The sequence below is a fragment of the Ovis aries genome, chromosome 1 (assembly GCF_016772045.2).
Source record: "Ovis aries strain OAR_USU_Benz2616 breed Rambouillet chromosome 1, ARS-UI_Ramb_v3.0, whole genome shotgun sequence".
NCBI classification, from domain to species: domain Eukaryota; kingdom Metazoa; phylum Chordata; class Mammalia; order Artiodactyla; family Bovidae; genus Ovis; species Ovis aries.
In genome coordinates, this window is record NC_056054.1 from 68,997,035 (window position 1) to 69,018,870 (window position 21,836).

At 43.6% G+C, this 21,836-nt stretch overlaps 1 protein-coding gene across 4 annotated transcripts in view; it reads right to left on the minus strand.

Moving 5' to 3' along the window:
* Window positions 1–21,836, minus strand: part of TGFBR3 (transforming growth factor beta receptor 3) — a 200,048-nt gene that overhangs the window by 38,430 nt on the left and 139,782 nt on the right. For all 4 annotated transcript variants that reach the window (XM_027972013.2, XM_027972009.2, XM_060411602.1 and 1 more), the window contains 3 exons: window positions 13,996–14,179; window positions 8,980–9,148; window positions 5,735–5,882 (listed from right to left, as the gene is read on the minus strand). In XM_027972013.2, coding sequence (XP_027827814.1) covers window positions 5,735–5,882; window positions 8,980–9,148; window positions 13,996–14,179 — 501 coding nt within the window. The remainder of the gene's footprint in view (window positions 1–5,734; window positions 5,883–8,979; window positions 9,149–13,995; window positions 14,180–21,836) is intronic.

The following is a 21,836-nucleotide window of genomic DNA, read 5'->3' on the forward strand; positions in this document are numbered from 1 at the left end:
CTAGAGTTAATGTTTAAATTATTAACATACACATCAAATATGATACAAAACTTTCATGATTTTTATTTAAAATTATATATAAAGTACTCAGAAATGTGTATTCTATATTATCCGAACATGCCTGTGTTCTGCTTTCTATGTTGTTGTTGTTGTTATTTCTATGTTGATGCTAAGTCACATCCAACCGGTCTGCAATACCCGCCAGGCTCCTCTGTCCAAGGGATTTTCCTAGCAAGAATACTGAAGTGGGTTGCTATTTCCTTCTCCAGGGGATCTCCCCAACCCAGGGATTGAACCTTCATCTCCTGCATTGGCAGGTAGATTCTTTACTGCTGAGCCACCAAGGAACCCCCTAATTTCTATATCCTAGAGTTAAATGACGGAGAAGGCAATGGCACCCCACTCCAGTACTGTTGCCTGGCAAATCCCATGGATGGGGGAGCCTGGTAGGCTGCAGTCCATGGGGTCGCTAACAGTCGGATGCAACTGAGCGACTTCATTTTCACTCTTTACTTTCATGCATTGGAGAAGGAAATGGCAACCCACTCCAGTGTTCTTGCCTGGAGAATCCCAGGGACGGGGGAGCTTGATGGGCTGCCATCTATGGGGTCGCACAGAGTTGGACACGACTGAAGTGACTTAGCAGCAGCAGTACCAGAGTTAAATGAAAGAAGGCACAACCTAGTTACTTCACTGTGGAAACTATCCTATCTTTGCAAACTATGAATGACACAGGGTGAAACAACCAATGTTGATATTTCACTTATAACTTATGATCAATTTAGCAATCCTGTAACTATAGACATTTGCCAGTTCTGTTAATGGACTATGGTTAGATTTTACGGTCTAAAATATTAATTAAGCCACCATACCTCTACGTACCAATACTTTTATCCCATAATACAAGTAACTCTTAAAATTAACTTTCATTTGGTAGTCAGTTAAAAATTAAAACTGAGTGATAAGAATCTTTCCACGAAAGAATATCGAAGGACTCTGAGTACTAAGAACATGGAAGGTAAATTTCACATTACACTTTGATCCTGTTGCAGTGATCTCCTCAGATGGTGAGGGAGCTGAATGCTGCAGGGAGCACCCAAAGGGAAGTCACCACATTTTCAACATCTGTTCCTACAGGGCTGGAAGGCCCTTCTAGCAAGCGGATTATGCCATTTCATGTCATATAAAAATCACTTTAATTTCCATGCCCAATTATTTTCTTCTGCATACATGCAGCATTTTTCCTAAATTCCCCATTTGTTTCCCATTCTGTTTGCCCCTAACATGACTAAATATTAATCCTTTCCCATTATAAAACCATAGAAGATTCGCAGCCTCTAAGTTCTCTTGGCCTCTCTGGTTGTGGGATACTGGCTGAGGACAAGCATTTTCAATTCAAAGCTGAAAGAGTCTCACCCAGTATATTTTCCTATTACTCGAAGTGCTCATCAGGTAAGCAAGTCACCATAATGCACGCAAAGGGACCAGAAAGAGCTGCAACCAAGTTCTGTAGCCATTAGCAAAAAAAAACCCAACAACTCAGTTTCACAGATTTGGATTATTCTGCTCTTACTGGGATTCAGAAAACATTCCTTAGGGAAAGGAAAAGAAGAAAGAGGAGAGGGAGAGGAGGAGGACGGAAGGAAACTAAAATGAAGTAAAGAAGGATCCAATTAGTTCTTAGACCTTCTTACTCATTGAGTCAACAGCAGTTTTTTCAGCACAGCTTCCTCCGGGCTTTCAAGGCAGCCTGTCGTTTTGATTGGCTGGAGTTGCAACACTGGCCTAAACAATACTGCTTGGCCTCATCTGCCCTAGTCTTTCATGTTGTTGGACAGCTGAGAAAATACTGTATTTCCAGAATACTATCATCGTAACTGCCACCTGTTCTTTTTGTAGCAAAATGGAATAAGTTGTTTATACCTTTCCACAAGAACACTAGGAGCTGTCAGCACAACTCATATTGATTACACCTCAGGATTTACAAGGCTAGAAATCTATCTATGCATTTGTAAAGCAGCAAGGTTTGGGACAATGGCAGGCAAGTTGGTTCCCAGCAATGAATGGGTTCCTTATCCTGTATTTCTGGGAGTCCCCAGGCTCCCAAGGCCTCAGTATAGCTACTCCATTAAGGAGTATTCACGGTGGTCTCAAATACCACCGCCATCTTTCCCAGCCATATCTTCACGAAGGACAATGAGTTAAGTAGACTCTGAGTACCTTTCCCTCTCCCCACCATCCACACACCTGCATCAAGACTGCTGGTATCTGGGAGGGCAGGGGCTGGAGGAAAAGTTAGGCAGAGGGTGCAGTCCATACTCCCAATGGGATTAAAAAATACCTCTTCTAAGAATAAACTCACTATTTGCAAACTTGAAGCCCTGAGGCCCTATGAAATCATGCAACAGAAAATTTCTAACAAGTTATCTCCATCTATTCTTTTATGTTTTGGAATCTTTTCCAAAATGTGATTATGCATGGTCCATAAGGGCCCTGAACTAAAAGCCAGAGCTGGGCATGATGATGTAATGTGGATACTTCCAGTAATCCCATCTGGCCCAGCACAACCCTCTGTGTCTCTTTGGACCATCCTGTCTTTTAGAGGGTTCATTCTGCCCACATCATATCACACACACACATACATACCCCACCTATGTTTAATGGTGCTTTTCTTTAAATTTTCCCCATCAAGTTCCACACAATTCCTTTAGTAAACATTTGTCTTTGTCTTCACTTTGTTAATTGTCCCTACAAACTCTTAAAGAATTGCTAATAGAAGGAAGATAGAAACCTACTCCCTACCACCATCTTTTATGGCAGGCACTGTGCTAAATGCTTAATATATGTTTTCTTATTTAATTCTTCTCCAAAATACAAGGAGTAGGTGTTATTATTCTTTTCTAGAGAAGAGGAACCTGAGGCTCACAGAAGTTAGGTAGTACATGTAGCTGAGAACTCACCATGTGCAGGCAGTATGCTGACTGCTTTAGATGAAATACCCAGGGCACACTTAACAAGCATTTGTTGAATGAATGAATGGACTCTGTTAAACCTTACAAGAACTCTCAAGGTGAGTATTATCATTGTATCCATTTCACAGGTAAGGAAACAGACTCAAAGTTCAATGAGATTGACCAGGATCAACTGGGATAACAGCAATTGGAAATAGGATATGAATCCAGACCTGGCTGGCCCCAAAGCCAGCATTCTCTCCACTCCACCTTTTTATTAGCAGGTAACTTTCCCTCCCAGCACAGTCAGAACTCACATCTGAGACAGGAGTTAAGAAATCACAAAGCATGAAACTGATTGGGAGAATAAAAAGGAACATCATGAAACATTACCTAATTGTTTAGTAATGTTGTCATGCATTGTCCAAAATTGGCCTGGAACAGGAGTACAGCCAAGGAGAGCAATATAAACAGATCTTGCACTGAGATGAGCAATCTCTTTTTCTAGCCTCTCTGATTCACAGGAGAAGTGGGGACCTTCAGAGTGAACTCCAGGACTGCCCTGGACTAGGCACACATGCTCAGGGAGAGAAAGAGCCATCAAAGGGTCAGGGCCAAGAGAACATTTACACAAGAACTCCAGCAGGGACTTAAAATGTACCGTATGTTTTTGCCTTTCAAAGCATGATTCCCTTTCCTGTTTTTGTTATTCTGAAATTAAAAACATTTGGCTGGTGTGCCAGGCAGCAAAGGCTGCAAACAGCCCAGGTCACCAACACTGCTCATGCCATGCCAGGGAAAGCAATCACAACAGCTCTGACTTTAGAAAATCACTGCTGGGCTTTGTGCTCAATACCAAATTGATTTATCACCACTACACATGGTGGTTTATTGGGATCCCCTAAAAGTTATTAAAAAAAAAAAACCCACAGGAACCAGAAATGATTACTTTAAAATTAAGATGTGTGTGCTAATGGCTTTACCCACTGCCTCTGGCAAATGCTCGTACAGGGTACTGCCTAGGGGACTGTTGTGTGACATGTCACACAGAAGGTGCCATGAATGAATAATACTAATGCCAAAGGCATCCCTCTCCCAAAACATAAACCCACTGAAAACATAAACCCCACTTCAACTGATTCAGTGCAGGAACTGAAAGAGGAACTGGCCGCACTTTTTAAAAAAGACAACACACAGGACAGATGCAGATGCACAGAAGAGAGATGCAGATGTGCAGAACAGACTTGTGGACACAGTAGGGGAAGGAGAAGGTGGAATGAATTGAGAAAGTAGCACTGACACATAAACACCACCAACACATATACACTACCAACACATCTCACACTTACCTGTGTAAGACAGACAGTTTCTATGTAACACAGGGAGCTCAGCCCAGTGATCTGTGATGACCTAGAGGGATGGGATGGTGGAGCGGAAGGGAGGCTCAAGGGGGAGGGGATATAGGTATCCTGATGGCTGATTCACGTTGTTGTATGGCAGAAACCAACACAACATTGTAAAGCAATTATCTTCCAGTTTAAAATTTTTAATTTAAATTGAATTTAAATTAATTAAAAAAAAATTTTTTAAGACAATGCACCAATATTTAAGCCCACAAAAAGAGATGCTGAAGATGTAATTGGCTTCCCAGGTGGCGCTAGTGGTAAGGAACCTGCCTGCCAATGCAGGAGACATAAGAGACAAGGGTTTGATCCTTGGGTCAGGAAGATCCCCTGGAGGAGGGCATGGTAACCCACTCCAGTATTCTTGCCTGGAGAATCCCATGGGCAGAGGAGCCTGGCAGTCTACAGTCCATAGGGTCACAAAGAGTTGGACACAGCTAAAGCAACTTAGCATGCACATATGCATGCAAAGAGATAATTATCTTTTTAAAAATGAGGAAGGGGAATTCTTTAACTTTCAATATAATTTGCTGCAATATTCTGTCAAATAGTTATTTCCCTAAACATACTTGGAAAAAATGTATTCCACCAAATTTCAACATTTAACTTTTCCGGAAATGAGCTGCTATCTACCCATCATGCCACCCAGTTAAACTTCTTACATATATTTCCTTCATGAAATAGAATGCTTAGGAAACAGGCCGGGGATACTTTTCCAGCATCATCTCACTAACCTGTGCACAGCTGTAATTCTCTTATCAGGGTTTTATCCTTAGGAGCAAGTAAAAACCCATGCCAATACCAAGTATTTGTCTCGAAAAGAAAAATAAGCTGGAGTTAGCTCATTTCCCACATCTTTCATAAAGACCCAACCCTACAGTAAGAGCTGATATTCACAGCCATGACACTGAGGCCCCCACAGGATTCTCAGCCATGAAATGCTTGTGTTCATTGTTTTGTACTTACTAAGACTGGAAATCCCAGGGACAGAGGAACCTGGCAGGCTACAGTCCAAGGGGTCACAGAGTAGGATACGACTTAGCAACAAAACAACAAGACTGGAAAGCGCACTAATACATTTCAGGAATTTCGTGAGATCCAGAGGTCTCGTAGGAGAGGTTCGTGGGGTCCAGAGAGGTGAAGGGACTTGCCTGAGGTCACAGTTCATAAGTGGCAGAGTCTGAACTTGAATCCAGGTCTGTATTGACCCCAAAGACCTTTTTTAACTACCACACTGCCTGTCCTTGACAGAAGAAGCCAAGGAACAGCCTATTTTATAAAGTGAAAAATAATGGAGAAAAACTTCACAAAAATAACACATACAAACACAGCTTAAATTACTGCCATTCATCAAAACAAAGAAATGCTTAACCAACTTACAATAGCTTTCAGGTTTCCCTTAATATCGAAAGATTTGATCACCCAGTTGACAGACTTTTTGCATTTCAAGATCAGGATCAGATTTTTGACCACCTCAGGATCCTTCTGAGAAGGTCTTATGTCAATTATGATATCCACCTGGAAAGCACTGTGAGTGGAAAACAAAGGCAGAGTTAGGACCCAAATGCCAGAAAGTTGCAACTCCCCTCTTCCAAGTCTTCATGTTTCCAGTGTCTGGCCAGTTGATTAAAAAGCTGGAGTGGATCCCAGGCAAATGACATGTGCAAAACAGATTGTTTAGTGCACACATAACAAAATGATTTTACATAACAATAGAAAAATACGCCTGTGGTTAATTAGCCACTAAACTTTTTCTCTTCATTGGGAAAAAAAAATGGTGGTTATTTCATGTGGCCACTGTTTGAAAGGGACTTGAACAAACTACAAGAGTTTACTTTTGAAGCAGAATTATTGCTTCTTCAGGCTCAACACCTTTGATATGTAACATTCTAATTTGTTATATGCTCAAAATCCTTCAAACCAGGAGTGGGTGGCAGTTTGGTGAGTGGAGTTAGAAAACGTCAGAATAAAATAAGAAGCAAAAGGCTAGAGCATTTCTTGACTTATATAAGGGTTGCTTAAGCCATTACCATTTGTTACAAAATCATATCTGCATTAACTTCCCCAAACTTCTGGAGATAGCTACTAAAAAAAAAAAACAAACAGATGGTCAACCAAGTGATTATTGAAAAATTAATGAACACAATCCAAACTTCTAAGAATCCAGTACAGAAGAGAATTCTTACCAAATAATAACATCTCTGGCATTCTGCATTTAGAGGAAAGTCTTTATTTCCATCTTGGTTTTACACACTTGGAAAGCATAAAATGAGTGAAGCCTTAGGGCTAATACCTAAGTATACATGCTTCCATTACTTCTATTCCCTTTCCCTTTTAATTTTCCACAATTCTTCACATGGAATAAAATTTCCATTTTCAGAAACCAATCTGTAGTTTATTCACTTTTGAAATCAAAGTTTGATTAGAATTTTAACTGCAAAATCCTTCTATAATATAAATTAACAGTTTTACTCACTAGTCCCTATGAAATGCAGGTGAAAGTGGGAGAAAGGCCTACTTTCTCCCTTTTCTTTCTTACGCAAATTCCCCAATCATTCTTGATAAAGAGAGTTAAATTTTCAGTCCCGGACAGGATGCTGAGGGTTGAAGAGAAAGGCTAGTATCTAATAGCTCTCTGATGTATCACCGTGAAGGGCCACTCCTCTGACACACATACACACACTCACACATACACACACTCACACATACACAGTCACACACAGCTTCAAACAGTTATGAGTGCCTAAAGTGCTCTGAGGACACTATAAACAGAGATTTCTTTTAAAAAATATTGTTAAAATGATAACTATGCTAATAAGGCACACTTTGTAATTTTCTTATCAGGGATAACCTCAGTCATAGGTGATAATAATTGAGTAAGAGGGTCTGTTCTATAACCAGTACAGTCCATCTTCTGTGTCTCCAGGTTCCACATTTGCAGATGTAACCAACCACAGATGGAAAATACTGGGGGAAAAAATTCCAGGAAATTCCAAAAAGTAAAATTTGAATTTGCTCCTTGCAGGCAACTATTTACATAGCATTTATATTGTATTTAATATAAGCACAAGCTGGAATCAAGATTGCTGGGAGAAATATCAATAACCTCAGATATGCAGATGACACCACCCTTATGGCAGAAAGTAAAGAGGAACTAAAAAGCTTCTTGATGAAGGTGAAAGCGGAGAGTGAAAAAGCTGGCTTAAAACTCAACATTCAAAACACTAAGATCATGGCGTATGGTCCCATCACTCCATGGCAAATAGATGGGGAAACAAGGGAAACAGTGACAGAGTTTATTTTCTTGGGTTCCAAAATCACTGCAAATGGTGACTGCAGCCATGAAATTAAAAGACCCTTGCTCCTTGGAACAGCTATGACCAACCTAGACAGCATATTAAAAAGCAGAGACATTGCTTTGCCAACAAAGGTCAGTATAGTGCAAGCAGTGATCCTTCCAGGAGTCTTGCATGGATGTGAGAGTTGGACCATAAAGAAGGATGAGTGCCAAAGAATTGATGCTTTTGAACTGCGGTGTTGGAGAAGACTTTTGAGAGTCCCCTGGACTCCAAGATCAAACCAGTCAATCCTAAAGGAAATCAACCTTGAATATTCATTGGAAGGACTGATGCTGAAGTTGAAACTCCAATACTTTGGCCACCTGATGTGAAGAGTCGACACATTAGAAAAGACCTGATATTGGGAAAGATTGAAGGCAGAAGGAGAAGGGGATGACAGAGGATGAGATGGTCAGATGGCATCACTGACTCAATGGACATGAGTTTGAGCAAGCTCTGGAAGATGGTGAAGGACAGGGAAGCCTGGTTTGCTTCAGTCCATGGTCACTAAGAGCCGGTCGGTCACGACTGAGTGACTGCACAACAACAAATGTTGTATTTACAACTAATTAGACAGCATTTGGAGAAGGCAATGGCACCCCACTCCAGTACTCTTGCCTGGAAAATCCCATGGATGGAGGAGCCTGGTGGGCCGCAGTCCGTGGGGTCGCTAAGAGTCGGACACGACTGAGCGCCTTCACTTTCACTTTTCACTTTCATGCATTGGAGAAGGAAATGGCAACCCACTCCAGTGTTCTTGCCTGGAGAATCCCAGGAACAGGGGAGCCTGGTGGGCTGCCGTCTATGGGGTCGCACAGAGTCGGACATGACTGAAGCGACTCAGCAGCAGCAGATAGCATTTACATTATAATAGGTATGATAAGTAATCTAGAGGCAATTTAAAGTATACAGGAGAGTGCATGTAGGTTATATGCAAATACTATGCCATTTTTATAAAAGACTTGAGCATCTATGGATTTTGGTATCTGAGTGGGATCTGGAAACAGTCTCCTGCAGATACCAATGGATGACTGTACCAAGAAGTTCAGATTATGCTTCAGAACTCATCTGGGATATATGGAATCTAGAGAGAGATCAGAAAATAAAACACGACACTGGCACCTTTACTGTTTTCTTCAAAGATTCTGTGAATATCAGCCGCTCCCTCCCTCTCACACGAGGGAGGGCTGAGCCTCTCCCTGCCTCAAGTCAGAATCATGTCAAGTCACATCATGTCTTTGTTTTCTTCTCTTGGTTCAGAACACACACACACTCACACTCACTCACCTGTAGGGGTTAGAGCTGGGGGTGATTAACTCAATGATATGTACTTCCTTATCCTGGGGCTGGTTGGACATCACACACCCTTCTGCAGCTTTGGGCTGAAGGTACTCAGCAAGATAATTGAGGGAGAGAAAATTCTTCCCTATGTTGCACGTGGGAGGGAACACTTGATCTGAAAATTAAAAGACAAAAGAAAGAAACACATACAATGAGCTATGTGGTAACCAGACTCAAAGGAGAGAAGGTAAGAGGGACCCTGGGCAAGTGCGGGACACAGAGAACCTCAAGCTTCTGCCCTGAGATGCTTCCTCTGTGGTCATCAGTGGGCTCCTTCTGATCAACTCCAGTGGCCTCTTCTAGTCTAAATCCTCTCCCTTCCTGTTTTCTTTGATTCTGCTTTGTCCTCACCCATTTCCTCTGACCTGTCTTTCAGTCTCTCACGGGCTCTTCCTCTGCTCATCCTTTAAACATCTGTGGTCCTCAATCTTCAGTGCACATCAGAAGCCACCTGTTTGGACTCCACCCCGGAGAGTCTGACTCAGAAGATCTAGGTGGGAGCTAGAAGGCTTTCGTTTTGAAAAGCGCCACAGTTAATCCTGATATAAACCAAGGCTAAGAATATCAGTTGCTTCCTCAACTCTTTCTATTTCATCTTCTTCCTAAATGATCTCAATCATTCCCACAGCTTCAACTTGTACCTAGACCATGACTCCTGAGCTGCACACCTGCACGGTCATCTGCCTCCCAAGCACCCCCCACCTAAAAATCCAACTGCTATGTCACTCGGCATACTCAATGCTGAATCCAATGACCTATCTATCCTAGCCCCAAGGATGCTCCTCTTTGGATATTTGCTATTTCAATTAATAGAAGAACCAGAAACCTAATTAACTCTCTGGCCCATGCTGCAGAATTAATCATTTCTTCATATTTCTTCCTCAGAGTCATTTATACTCTAAAGACTGTTCGAGTGAGGGCAGATTTCCACTCTTTCTCGTAATCTTGACACAGACAGCAAACATTTATATGGCACTTTACAGTTTGCAAGGTGCTTTCACAAACATTATCTCATTGTGCTGAGGGCTGTTCATCACCTCCACCAGGGAAAGTGATGCACTTACGGAGTCCTAAGATACTCGCCCGAGAGCACATGCTGCTTACACAGCACCATGGCTGATGGGATTTCCATCAAGTGGTTTAAATGTTTAAACAGAACTTGAAACTGCTGGCAGTGTGACAGCCAGTGTCAAGGAAGTTCTAGGTGCAGCAAGCTTTTTTCAGAAGGGGTAATTAATCAGAGACCTGGCACTTTAATGAAACAGACTTCTGTCTTTTTCATTTAATGGACAGGATGCCAGGGTTCAAATTCATATGCAAGTCTCACTTAGGAGTGAGGCCTCAGCCCAGGAGTTCCCCAGATTGGGTTGATACTGCCCACCCAACTGCGCAACGCCCCTGTGCTAAAGTCCACAACATGCATTGTGGCATTCTGGCTCCAGGCACCAGGGCATCCCCAGTGTCACCCCAAGACCAGGGGGGACTGGGGGAGTTCACAGGGCCCCTGCTTAAAGGTTCACTTCAAGAAAGTGTTGGCTGTGCATTCTGTACTCTTCCCTAAAGACCCCCTTAAAGAGGCCCAGGCTCTGCCGACTCTGGCTGCGGGAGCAGCACCCCCCCACATCTGCTAAGGATTTTGCCAGATGAGCAGATGAGGAATGCACGCCCTGCAGCTGCAGCCCTGCGAGTGCCTCCCCCAGATCACAGGACAGAAAGCGACATTGGGGTGGCAAGGCTGCAACTTCATCAAGCGTCAGAAGATGGAGGCACGGGCCAGGGACAGGCCCGTCTGGAACTCAAGAGACAAGGACCCCCTCCTGGGACTCTGGCCTGTATTCCCGGTTCACAGATGAGCCTGGGGTGCATCTGGCACATATACAGTAGGCACGTGGCGTAGGTTTTCGGAATTAACAAATACTGGTGTGAGATTTGAGACAAGCAACAAAAAGCTCACCCACACTGTGACCCTCCAAAGCCACCAGGAAAGGTTTAATTGTTTAAAAGTTGCTGCTATTAAGGGCTTAAGTCCCAGATGCCATTGTCACTAAGTTGAGTAAGCTGATCACTTTTTGTTGTGTGTGCATGCATGTATGTGGGGTTTTTTTTTTTTGCCCCCAAATGACCTTCCGCATGCCTGGCATCAAAACTTATACCAACTGCCAAGCAGAGAGGAAACCACAAAGGGGAATCCCCGGGTAGAAACCTGGCAAGTGTGGGGGAGGGGGGAAGTCACATGCTTATTTGTATTTTAGGAAAGGATTGACAAACCACTGTGAGAGCTAGAATAACATACTCGAAGAACCTGAGAGGTAATGTAAAGACCTCATTTTCCTGCTATGGAAACTGAGGCTCCGGTGGTAGGTAAATCAGAATGTTGCCTGAAGCTTTGCAGATAATAAGCCCAGCTGGGATAAGAACTGAAAGCCCTCAGTTCTTCCACTCTAAGCATATAGGTCAGAGCAGCAGTTCTCAAACTTTACCAAGTAATAGAAGCACCATAGGCTTCTCAGGTAGTACAGTGGTAAAGAATCCACCTGCAGTGCTGGAGACACAGGAGATGGAGGTTCGATCCCTGGGTGAGGAAGATCCCCTGGAGGAGAAAATGGCAACACTCCAGTGTTTCTGCTGGGAAAATCCCATGGACAGAGGAGCCTGGCAGGCTTCAATCCATAGGGTCGTAAAGAGTCAGACACAACTGAGTGACTGAGCGCTCAGAATCACTCTAGAGTTCCTGCTAAAACACAGATGGCTGGACCCTACCACCAGAGTTTTTAAGTCAGTTGGTCTGGGGTGGGCCCGAGAACCAGCATTTCTAAAAGCTCCCAGGTGATGAGGATGCTGCTGGGGCGGGGACCACACTTTGTATAGAATAAGAAGAGGCCCATGGCCTAGGATCCCTAACTCAGCTGGGTAGAGACAGGTCAGGTTCTGGGAAACCAGCGGATGAGGTCTGCTCAGCAGAGTCTAATCCATGGTGGCAGGCAACAGTGCCTTGTGGTCCACCAACCTAGCCAAGGACCCTCACTTCCCCAGCTGCTCCTCTCCATGGTATGGGCCAGTGATTTACACCTGACTGGTGTCTGGAGTCAAGTTTTAGTATCTCCAAAGGTGTTGACAAGAAATTAAAGTTTTACTGGGCAGGACACAAGGTCCTTAAAGTTCTTCCCTGATCCAGTCTGCAAGCCTTGGGGAAATCAGTGCACTCTTGTGCACCAAAGCTCATGCCCCTCTTAAGAGAACAGAATAGAACCCAACCTTCTACATGTTACCATAACACATGTTGTTATTCTAACAAATTCCAGGGAAGTAATCAATATCCAGTCAATATGCACTAGAATTCTGCTTCAAAAAGAGAGAGTGGTCAGGGCTTAGAACCTTTATTAAAAGAGATTTTTTGTTTGTTTTGTCCCAATGGGGCTTGACCTCTATGATTAGCGACCTGAATACCATGAGAATTTAATAACAAACTCCAAATTTTGAAACTTGCTCTCCTTTAAACTCCTCCTCCCTCTATTCAACTAAACAAGCCTTTTCATCTAGGTAACCTACTTTTATGATTGTTGTTGTCCAGTCGCTAAGCCATGTCTGACTCCTTGGGACTACACGTACTGCAGCATGCCAGGCTCCTCTCCTCCTAGAGTTTGTTCAGATTCATGTCTACTGAGTCAGTGATACTGTCTAACCATCTTCTCCTCTGCTTCTCTATTCTCTTTTCGCCTTCAATCTTTCCCATCATCTCACTGGGCTAAGACTTACAATGCACCATCAGGCAATAAGCATTAGACTCAAAGGTCAGAAAACCTGAGTTTGAGTTCTAGTTTTGTCATTTGCTAATAATAATGTGGATTTGAGCAAGTTAGCTTAACCCTCCATTGACCCCTCTGCAAAATGGTCAAAATAATGGTTTCCTCCTAGGATTACTGGCAGGGTTAAATGAGGGTGCATGTAGAAATCCCCTGATACGGCCTCTGCACACAGCACACACTCAATATCACTGTCCTGAATCTATCAAACATCCCAGATCTGGAAAAGAGCTGGAACGAGCATTCAACAACTCAACTCATGCTTCCACACAGTCGATGATAGAGGAGACAACTGCTATAGAATTCAGAAGAAAGCAGATGGACCCAGAGGACCTGAAACGCCATTTTTACACAATCACCTGACTGTAACAAGGGCCCATTCACAAGAGTTGTTATTTCTAGTAACTTATTTGGGAGTTCCAAATATACTCAACTAAAAATAATGATAAAGAAGTTATTTGAGAAATAATATGCTTTCAAAATTGAATCACCAGATATTTATATCCCTCTGCAAGGCAAGGAAATTAAAATAGGCCATTTCTTATCAAGGCTAAACAGCTCCTTTCTCCAATAATTTGTCCTTGTAACAAGCATTCGTATTAAAAATACATTCAAACACTCTTCCTCTGCTATTGTCCAAAATTTAACTGATGTCTCGAGGCTTCAAATGCCCCTGGCTATGCCCCAGTAGTTCTCAAACTTGAAGACTTGCAGATAATAAGCCCAGGCTATGCCCCAACACTGACACGGGCTTTAAATGTTTGCAGAATAACAGGCGGGAGGAAGCCCTAACTGCTGACTCACGATGCTAACTCTCCTTGCACTCCATCAGTTAGCCCTTCCTTTCCCACACCTCAGCTTGTCAGCTTCCACTCACTTCTGACTTCTGTGCCTGGGTGTCTTCTAAATTCTACCCAACGACTTCCTCCTCTCTCAACCAGGCTACTCCCCACTTCTCCCCCTTTACCAGGCCTATCTCCTCAGAAGGAAAAAGGGAAGGAGAGGATGAGGTGGGGAGCGGGCCCCAGCGATCCCTCAGGTCCCTGCCAGCTCCAGCAATCTGTAATTCTCTGATTCCTTGCCCTAGCCACCTGGTCTCCAAAAAGAAAACAACTGACTGTCATAAATCAGTCATTAATTGAGACCACATAGAATTTACCTTCCCCCACTTTAATATAAATGTTTCTTGCTATCTTGAGTTCAGTGAAAGAAGTGACCGCTCCATATTCCTTTCGGGCCCAATTTAACAGATGTTCGTTTCCATGGGGGAAGCTCCTTTCTTCTGTTTCTGCTGACAAGGAGAAGTTTCTTGATGAAAAATGGACCAGAGAACCTTCAGACACCTAGAAGAAACAGAGTTGCATATTTAATGTGGTGCAATCACCTGCAGCTCAATCATTATCAGAAAAAGCTGCTGTCAGACAATTAATAAATATCTGTCAATCTAACCTCTTCCTTTTCTTACACAATGGCAACAGCTTTTTTCAGCAGCTCATTCAAGAAATAATCCCAAGCCCACCTTCTTCCAGGTGATGACAAAACTGCAAACAATGCAGGACGGCCCTTTGAATTTTTAAAGAACTTTGTGACGAGACCACAGAGTGCTTTGTGAGGAATCATAAGACTTCTCAGCGCTATTTTCCAGATATCTAAATTGAAGGCCAACCTTTCAGATAATGTATTTCAAGTCCAATAGGAAGCCTTGGTGAGTGTTTCCATGGACTTGTAACGGATCAGTAAAAGTGATCCCAAAGGCTTGACTTCGATGTCCACATCTTCCATAGCTGCAGCTTCTGCCAACAGTCACCACCACGGGAACACAGCAAGAGTCCCTTTGGTTTACTGGCTCCTGAGCCCTGCGATAAAATACGACCAGAACTGGCCAGTCTTCTACCACTTTACACTACTTCCTCGCAGTGAGATGAATGTGTATTACAGTTTATTTTGTAAGACCCCCAAATTCCCATAGATAATGGAGTCAAGAGGCTGTTAGACTGATCCTCATAAAATGTCTGGGATGATTTATGCAAGACCCAATATTTGCTTGGATGTATTTAGACCACTGCTGACCTAGCATATCACGGTATATATAATTAACACAGACAAAGGGGGAAAATTATCATCTAGCTGCTACACTATAATTAAATTCAGTTGCTGGTGAAAGTATGCATGTCATCTTTATTGTCCAGCAACTGATTTTATCAGTGTCAGGGTGGAACCTCAAAATGTGAGCAGAAAGGCTCAAAACCTCCCAAGCCACAGAACTATAAACGTTTTGTATTGAATTTCACATTAACAACAGAACTACCATGTGATCTAGCAATTCCACTTCTGGGTATTTATCCGAAGAAAATGAAAACACTAACTTGAAAGGATATATGAACCATGCAGCATTATTTACAATAGCCAAGATATGGAAATGACCTAAAATGTTCACCGATGAATGAATAAAGATGTGGTATATATACATGACGGAATATTTTCAGCCATGAAAAAAAATAAAATCTTGCCATTTGCAACAGCGTGAATGGACCTCAAGGACATTATGCTAAGTAAAATAAGTCAGATGGAGAAAGACAAATGCCAAATGATCTCACTTATATGTGGAATCTGAAAACAAAACAAAAATCCAGATTCACAGATACTAAGAACAGACTGGTGGTCGCCAGAGGTGAGAGATAGGGGATGAGTGAGATAGGTGAAACGGGTCAAAAGGTACATACAAACTTTGGGATTTCCCTGGTGGTTCAGTGGTTAAGAGTCTGCCTTGCAGTGCAGGGGACACGAATTCCATCCCTGATTGGGGAACTGAGATCCTACAGGCGGTGAAACAACTAAGCCCGAGTGTCACAACTAGAGAGCCCACGTATTGCAACGGAAGATCCCAACTGCCACAACTAAGACCCAGTGCAGCCAAATAATAAATAAAATAATTTAAAAATACATATGTATATAAAAGGTACAAACTTCATGTTATTAAAAAATATGTTATCGGGATTTAATGTACAGCATAGTGACTATGGTTAGTAACATTTATTGCATATTTGAAAATTGCTAAAGACCATAGATATTAAAAGTTCTCACTATAAGAGAAAAACTTCTCTACATATGGTGACCGATGTTAACTAGACTTATTGTGATGACCATTTTACAATATATACAAATATTAAAGATTATGTGGAATACCTAAAACTAGTATAATGTTATATTATCAATTATACTTCAATAAAAAATGTTTTCATGTTAACTATCATCAACAACAAAAAGCAAGCAGTTTCTGAAGTGGTTACAGCCAGACTAAAAGCAAGTTGAGGGCAAAGATTATGCTTATGGCTCTACCCTTTCCAGCAGTGTTTTCAACCTCAACACACATACAAAATAGTTGTTGTTGTTGTGTTTAGTCATTCAGTTGTGTCTGGCTGAACATGACTTTGCCACCCCATGGACTATATAGCCTTCCAGGCTCCTCTGTCCATGGGATTTCCCAGGCAAGAATACTGGAGTGGGTTACCATGTCTTCCCCCAGGGGATCTTCCTGATCTAGGGACAGAACCCTTGTCTCTTGCTTGGCAGGCAGATTCTTTACCACTGAGCCACCTGGGAAGCCCCATATAAAATACTTCTTACCTTTAAATACTGTGCTAGGCATTAATATTTTCTCTTCAACTATATATACTTATTGGAGAAGGAAATGGCAACTCACTCCAGTGTTCTTGCCTGGAGAATCCCAGGGACGGGGGAGCCTGGTGGGCTGCCGTCTATCAGGTCACACAGAGTCGGACACAACTGAAGCAACTTAGCAGCAACATATATACTTATACTTTTTAAATGCTAGCAAAGCAGTACTTCACCCCATTGACTCCATCACCAACTCATGCTGTGGTCTCCCTCTTGGCTGAAAACCAGAAGCATCTGAGGAGTTTCTAAATATCCTGAGACCCAGGCCACTCCTTCAGTCAACTAGAATTTGGGAGTGGGAGCCAGGCATCAGCATTTTTTAAAGCTTCCTCGACAATTTCAATGTTCAACCACAGTTGAAAAGCCTGGCCTTAATGGGTACTGAGTGACCCACAGTTTGAAAAGCCCATCATGGGCACCTCACAGCTTCCTCTACACCAGTGGTTCTTACCAGGGGTTATTCTGCCCATCACGGAACATGTGGCAACATCTGAAAACAGTTTTGATTGTCACAAACAGGAGGGAAGAGCTACTGGCATCTAGTGAATAGAGGCCAGGGACACTGCTAAACATCCTAAAATGCACAGGATGGCCCCCATGACAAAGAATTATCCTAAACTTCAACAGCACCACAACTGAGAAATCCTGGCCTATGCTTTGGACTGACTGAATGTTATTGCTACTCAAAGAGCTACTGGATTCTCAAATTGGATCTCCAAATTGACAGCTCTTTCTATCCTAAAAACTGGGCCGCTATGCACTTTACAAAGAATAATAAAAACTTTCTGGTTTGTATTGGCTCGGGAAACCCAGAACTAATCACTAAGAAGCTGGGTGTCAACTATGACCACTTATAACAGTGACCACTCATTACACCTACTATGTATCAGGCACTATAGAGAGCTACCAAATGTGGCAATGACATTTGCTACACGTCCCAATGCCAGTTATAAACAAAACCAGTGGGAGCACACTTAGCTCTGACCTTGTTTTGACATCGCCTGCATAAGAAAAAGCTCCTGAGCCATCTACCTGCCAACAATAACCATGCCAACCTATTCATAAATCCTCTGAAGCTTAGCTACTCATCAACACTGAACTTCAGACAATGCTTATCTGATTTTCTGACTTAAGCACTGTAGTAAAATCATCTTTTCACTGAAAAGCACTTGCACTAAAAAGTCACTTTTATCAAGGCTGTCACCGCAAAAACCCACAGCAGTGCAGAGGCCTTTGTCCCACTGCCAGCGCAGTTCTGAATGTTTAGGCAAGCCTCCCTGGATGTTCCGTTCTTTCCTTTTTTCTCATTCATGTTACAACCAGAAAATAAAACACTAGGGCTTTAAATTATGTTATGCAGAGAGTACATTTCTTCAGAGTGGAAGGTGGGATAGATCACCGTGGTGCATTCCAGAGGCAAGAATGTGAGCAGTGTAAATAAGAGAAGAAATGGGGAGCAACCTGGGAATGTATCCTGAAGTCATTAAAAGCAATGCCATCGTGGAGCTGACTCCTCGAGAAGGGGGAGCGCCCTTCACTCACCATCTGCCCCACTCGTCTGGCTTCTCCAGGGCCAGCAGCAGCACAGATCACACACTCAGGGCTGAGGAATTTGGAAAAGGAGTCAACTGCCACTCCTCAGGCAAATTCCAACGAGAAGAAAGCAAAGCTGCCAGGGGCAGTGAAGCGTCCCTGACTGCAGGTCAGTGGAAATTTTCTGCCGTAGCAAGGGGTTAGTCAGCGCTCCTCCTGACCACCCATTCTCTGACTTGACACAGCAGCTCACACACAAAGGCCTCCCCTGAGCCCCACCGAGTTTTACAAGGTATGGTTATTTTCACCTGATCTTCAGGATGACCTCTGATGTAGGCTCCTCCAATTTCCACAGAAAGAACCTCAGAGAAGCTAAAGGCCTACCCAAGGTCAGAGAATCAGCAACCAGGCCGGATCAGAACAGGCGACTTCTGACTCCTAGTCACAGCTGGCCCTGCCTGCATCCTTCCAGAAAGGAGACTTCACTGGCTCTCAGAGCAGGAGATGTCCCTTCTTACTTATAGTTGCCTGTAAGATTTGCCTTCCGCCCACTTGTCTGAGCTGGGCTTTCCAAACCAAAGAACCCCTTCTTCTTTCTTCCATGAGACAAACCTTCAAATGTTTGTAGGTATCATTCAACCCTGACCACCACTTCACTTCTTGAGGGCAACAGTCCCAACCCCCTGGACTCCTCCCTAGATACCACGGTTGTCATATCTTCATCAGCATAGTCTCTGGAATGTGGTGCCTGGGACGAGACCAAGGGTTTGGGGTGTGGTCTGATGAGAGTACTGTGAAGGTTAGCTTCAGGTGTCAGTGTGATTGGGCTACAGGGTACCAGTTATTCAGTCAAACATTATTATGGGCATTTCTGTGAGGGTGTTTTGGATGAGATTAACATTTCTTTTTCATTTAGTTAATTTATTTTTGGGTGTGCTGGGTCTTCGTTGCTGCATGTGGACTCTAGCTGCAGCAATCAGGGGCTACTATTTGTTGTGGTACACAGGCTTCTTGTTAGGGCGGCTTCTCTTGGTGCAGAGCACAGGCCCTCAGGCTCAGCAGCTGCAGCTCACAGGGCTGGCTCAGTATTTGCGGCACATGGGCTTAGTTGCCCCAGGGCATATGGAATCTTCCCAAACCAGGGATCAAATCCATGTCCCCTGCACTGGTAGGAGAATTCCCAACCACCTGACTACTAGGGAAGTCCAGAATTAACACTTAGATCAGTAGACCAACTAAAACAAATTGCCCTTCCCAATGGGTGTGGGCCGCACCCAATCAGTTGAAGGCCTAAATGGAGCAAAAGGCTGACCCTTCCCCTCAGTAAGAGAGAATTCTCCAGCTGACAGCCTTTGAACTGGGACATCAGCTCTTCCTGGGCCTATAGCAGTCTGCTGTCCTTTTAGCAGTTTGCTGTCCTTCAGTATCAAACTGAGACGCTGAGTCTGCAGAAGTTGTAGCCTCCATAATCACGTGAGTCAATTCTTTACGAAATATCTTTCTATGGATGCCACATGAGGCCCAAGATCACATCAGCTTTTATATCAGCTGAACCCTACTATAATCTCATATCCATTCATTTATGCTTTAAACAAACATCCAACAAATATTTATTGAGAGCCAAGCATTGTTCAAAGTGCTGGGAATATAGTGGAGAAGGCAACAGACAAAATTCCCTGCTTTGTGAAGCTTACAGTCTAGCAAGGAAGTCAGAGGAACAAAATTAACAATTAAAATACATGTTAACAAGTGTGAAGGAATGATATAAATTGAGAGAAGAGGGGCACTCTACTTTTAAGCGTAAAATCTGACTGAGAAAGTCACTGGGCAGGTCAAGAACTGAAGGAGATGAGAGAGGCAGCCATGTGGACATCAGGGGAAGGGTGCTGGGGAGGAGACAGCAGCAAGTGCATAGGTCTGGCACAGAAAAGAGACAGCAAGGTGGCTGGCATGGCTGGAGCGCAGGGGTGAGATGGAGATGAGCAGGAGTAAAGTCAGAGAGGCCACAGGGGAGACCAGTAGGTCCAATACAGACCACTGAAAAGGACTGTGGTGTTTAGTCTGGGTGAGATGGGCCGCCACTAAGGATTCATGAAAACATCTAACAAGTCACTCTGGCTGCTGTGGCCAGTCTAGGCTGAAGCGGAACAAGGAGCAGGAGACTAGTACTAGACTTCTGGAATAATCCAGGGGAGAAAGAACGGCAGCTCACACCAGGGAGGTGGAGATAGGAATAACAGTACCTCAAGCCTCAGGTCTTGATTTTACCAGCTCAAGGCTCTTCTCCTCCTTCCCCTACACTGGTGTATCTTAATATAAATCAAAGTCTTTGGACTCATTTCAATTCTGTAGAGACCATATAAAAATCTATTCTGTTGATGTCAAAAATCTCTAAACTTCATGTGTGTGCCATCTCCACACTTGTCTAAATCCCTGAGATGCTGAACCAGACAAGGCTGAGGTCTGCTGACTTGCAGGCACGTTCTCACGCTGACCTGAGCACATGCAACAGAACTTGCAGGGGCCCAGGCTGTTTTCCAGGGCTTCCCCAGTGGGGCAGTGGTAAAGAGTCCACCTGCAGTGCAGAAGCTGAAGGAGATGTGGGTTTGATCCCTGGGCTGGGAACAGCCCCTGGAGGATGGCATGGCAACCCACTCCAGTATTCTTGCCTGGAGAATCCCATGGACAGAGGAGCCTGGTGGGCTACAGTCCATGGGGTTGCAAAGAGTCAAGACACCACTGAAGTGACTTAGCGTGCCTGCAGGCTGTTCACCAACTACAAAGTGATCTCATGGAATAGTCCTCATCTTGTTTGCAAAGGCGTCATCCTAGGACCCCTCAAGAGCTCTCCTGAAATAAAGACATGACAGGCCAGTGCCACTCCTCTACCGGTCAGCACTCCAGTCCCTGCCTGATCTCCCTAGAGTGGAGTCCTCGCTAGAGTCTGGTTTGGGCTAAAGTTTATGGAAGAAAAGAGATGTAAAGAGAATAGCAAAAAAAAAAAAAAAAAAAAAAAAAAAGAGGGGGGGGAATATTATGTTTCTAACATGAGGAGGGGTTACAATCACTATTACAAGGATAATTACTACATGACTGAATATGGAATTGTTTTAAAAAATGTTAAGAGCAAGGGTTTTACATTTGGATAAAATGGCAGAAACTTTTCAAGGCAATTCATTCCATCCTCCACCTTATTTTCAGGCCCTTGCCCTGCTACCCACACCATTGCTGGCTCTTACATCTCAACCAACCTCCCATCTCAACCATTACAGTAACCTCCTGCTGTGTAAGCTGCCAATCCTATCGCGCTCCACTCCTCATCCACACTATCACCAAGGAGATCTTTCTAAAAAGTAAAACACATGATGATGGAGAATAGCATCTAAGCATTTTAACTGGCACATGATCAGAGAGGGCTTCTGCTCGCCCCACTTCCCAGAACTCCCCCAAGCACCTGCCCTATGAAATCACTCACAGTGGCACAACACATCATGCTACTAAGATCTCCTGGGTCTTTTTACATTCTTCTCCCCACCTGGCTTGCTCATCCCCTACCCTGTGCTCACCTTGTACCTGCTCCTTGTCCTCCACAGGTATCACCTTCTCTGTAAAATCTCTCAGACTCCCTTTCTCTCCTGGAGATGGAGCTGCCGTCTGCACACCACGAGCTCAGCCCCTCTCTCACATGAACTGCTACCATTTACCAGCAAACCTGCTGCCATGCCACCTGACAAGCACCATGAGGGCCAAGAAAGCACCCAGCTCGTTCTAAATCATCTCCTGGGCCTG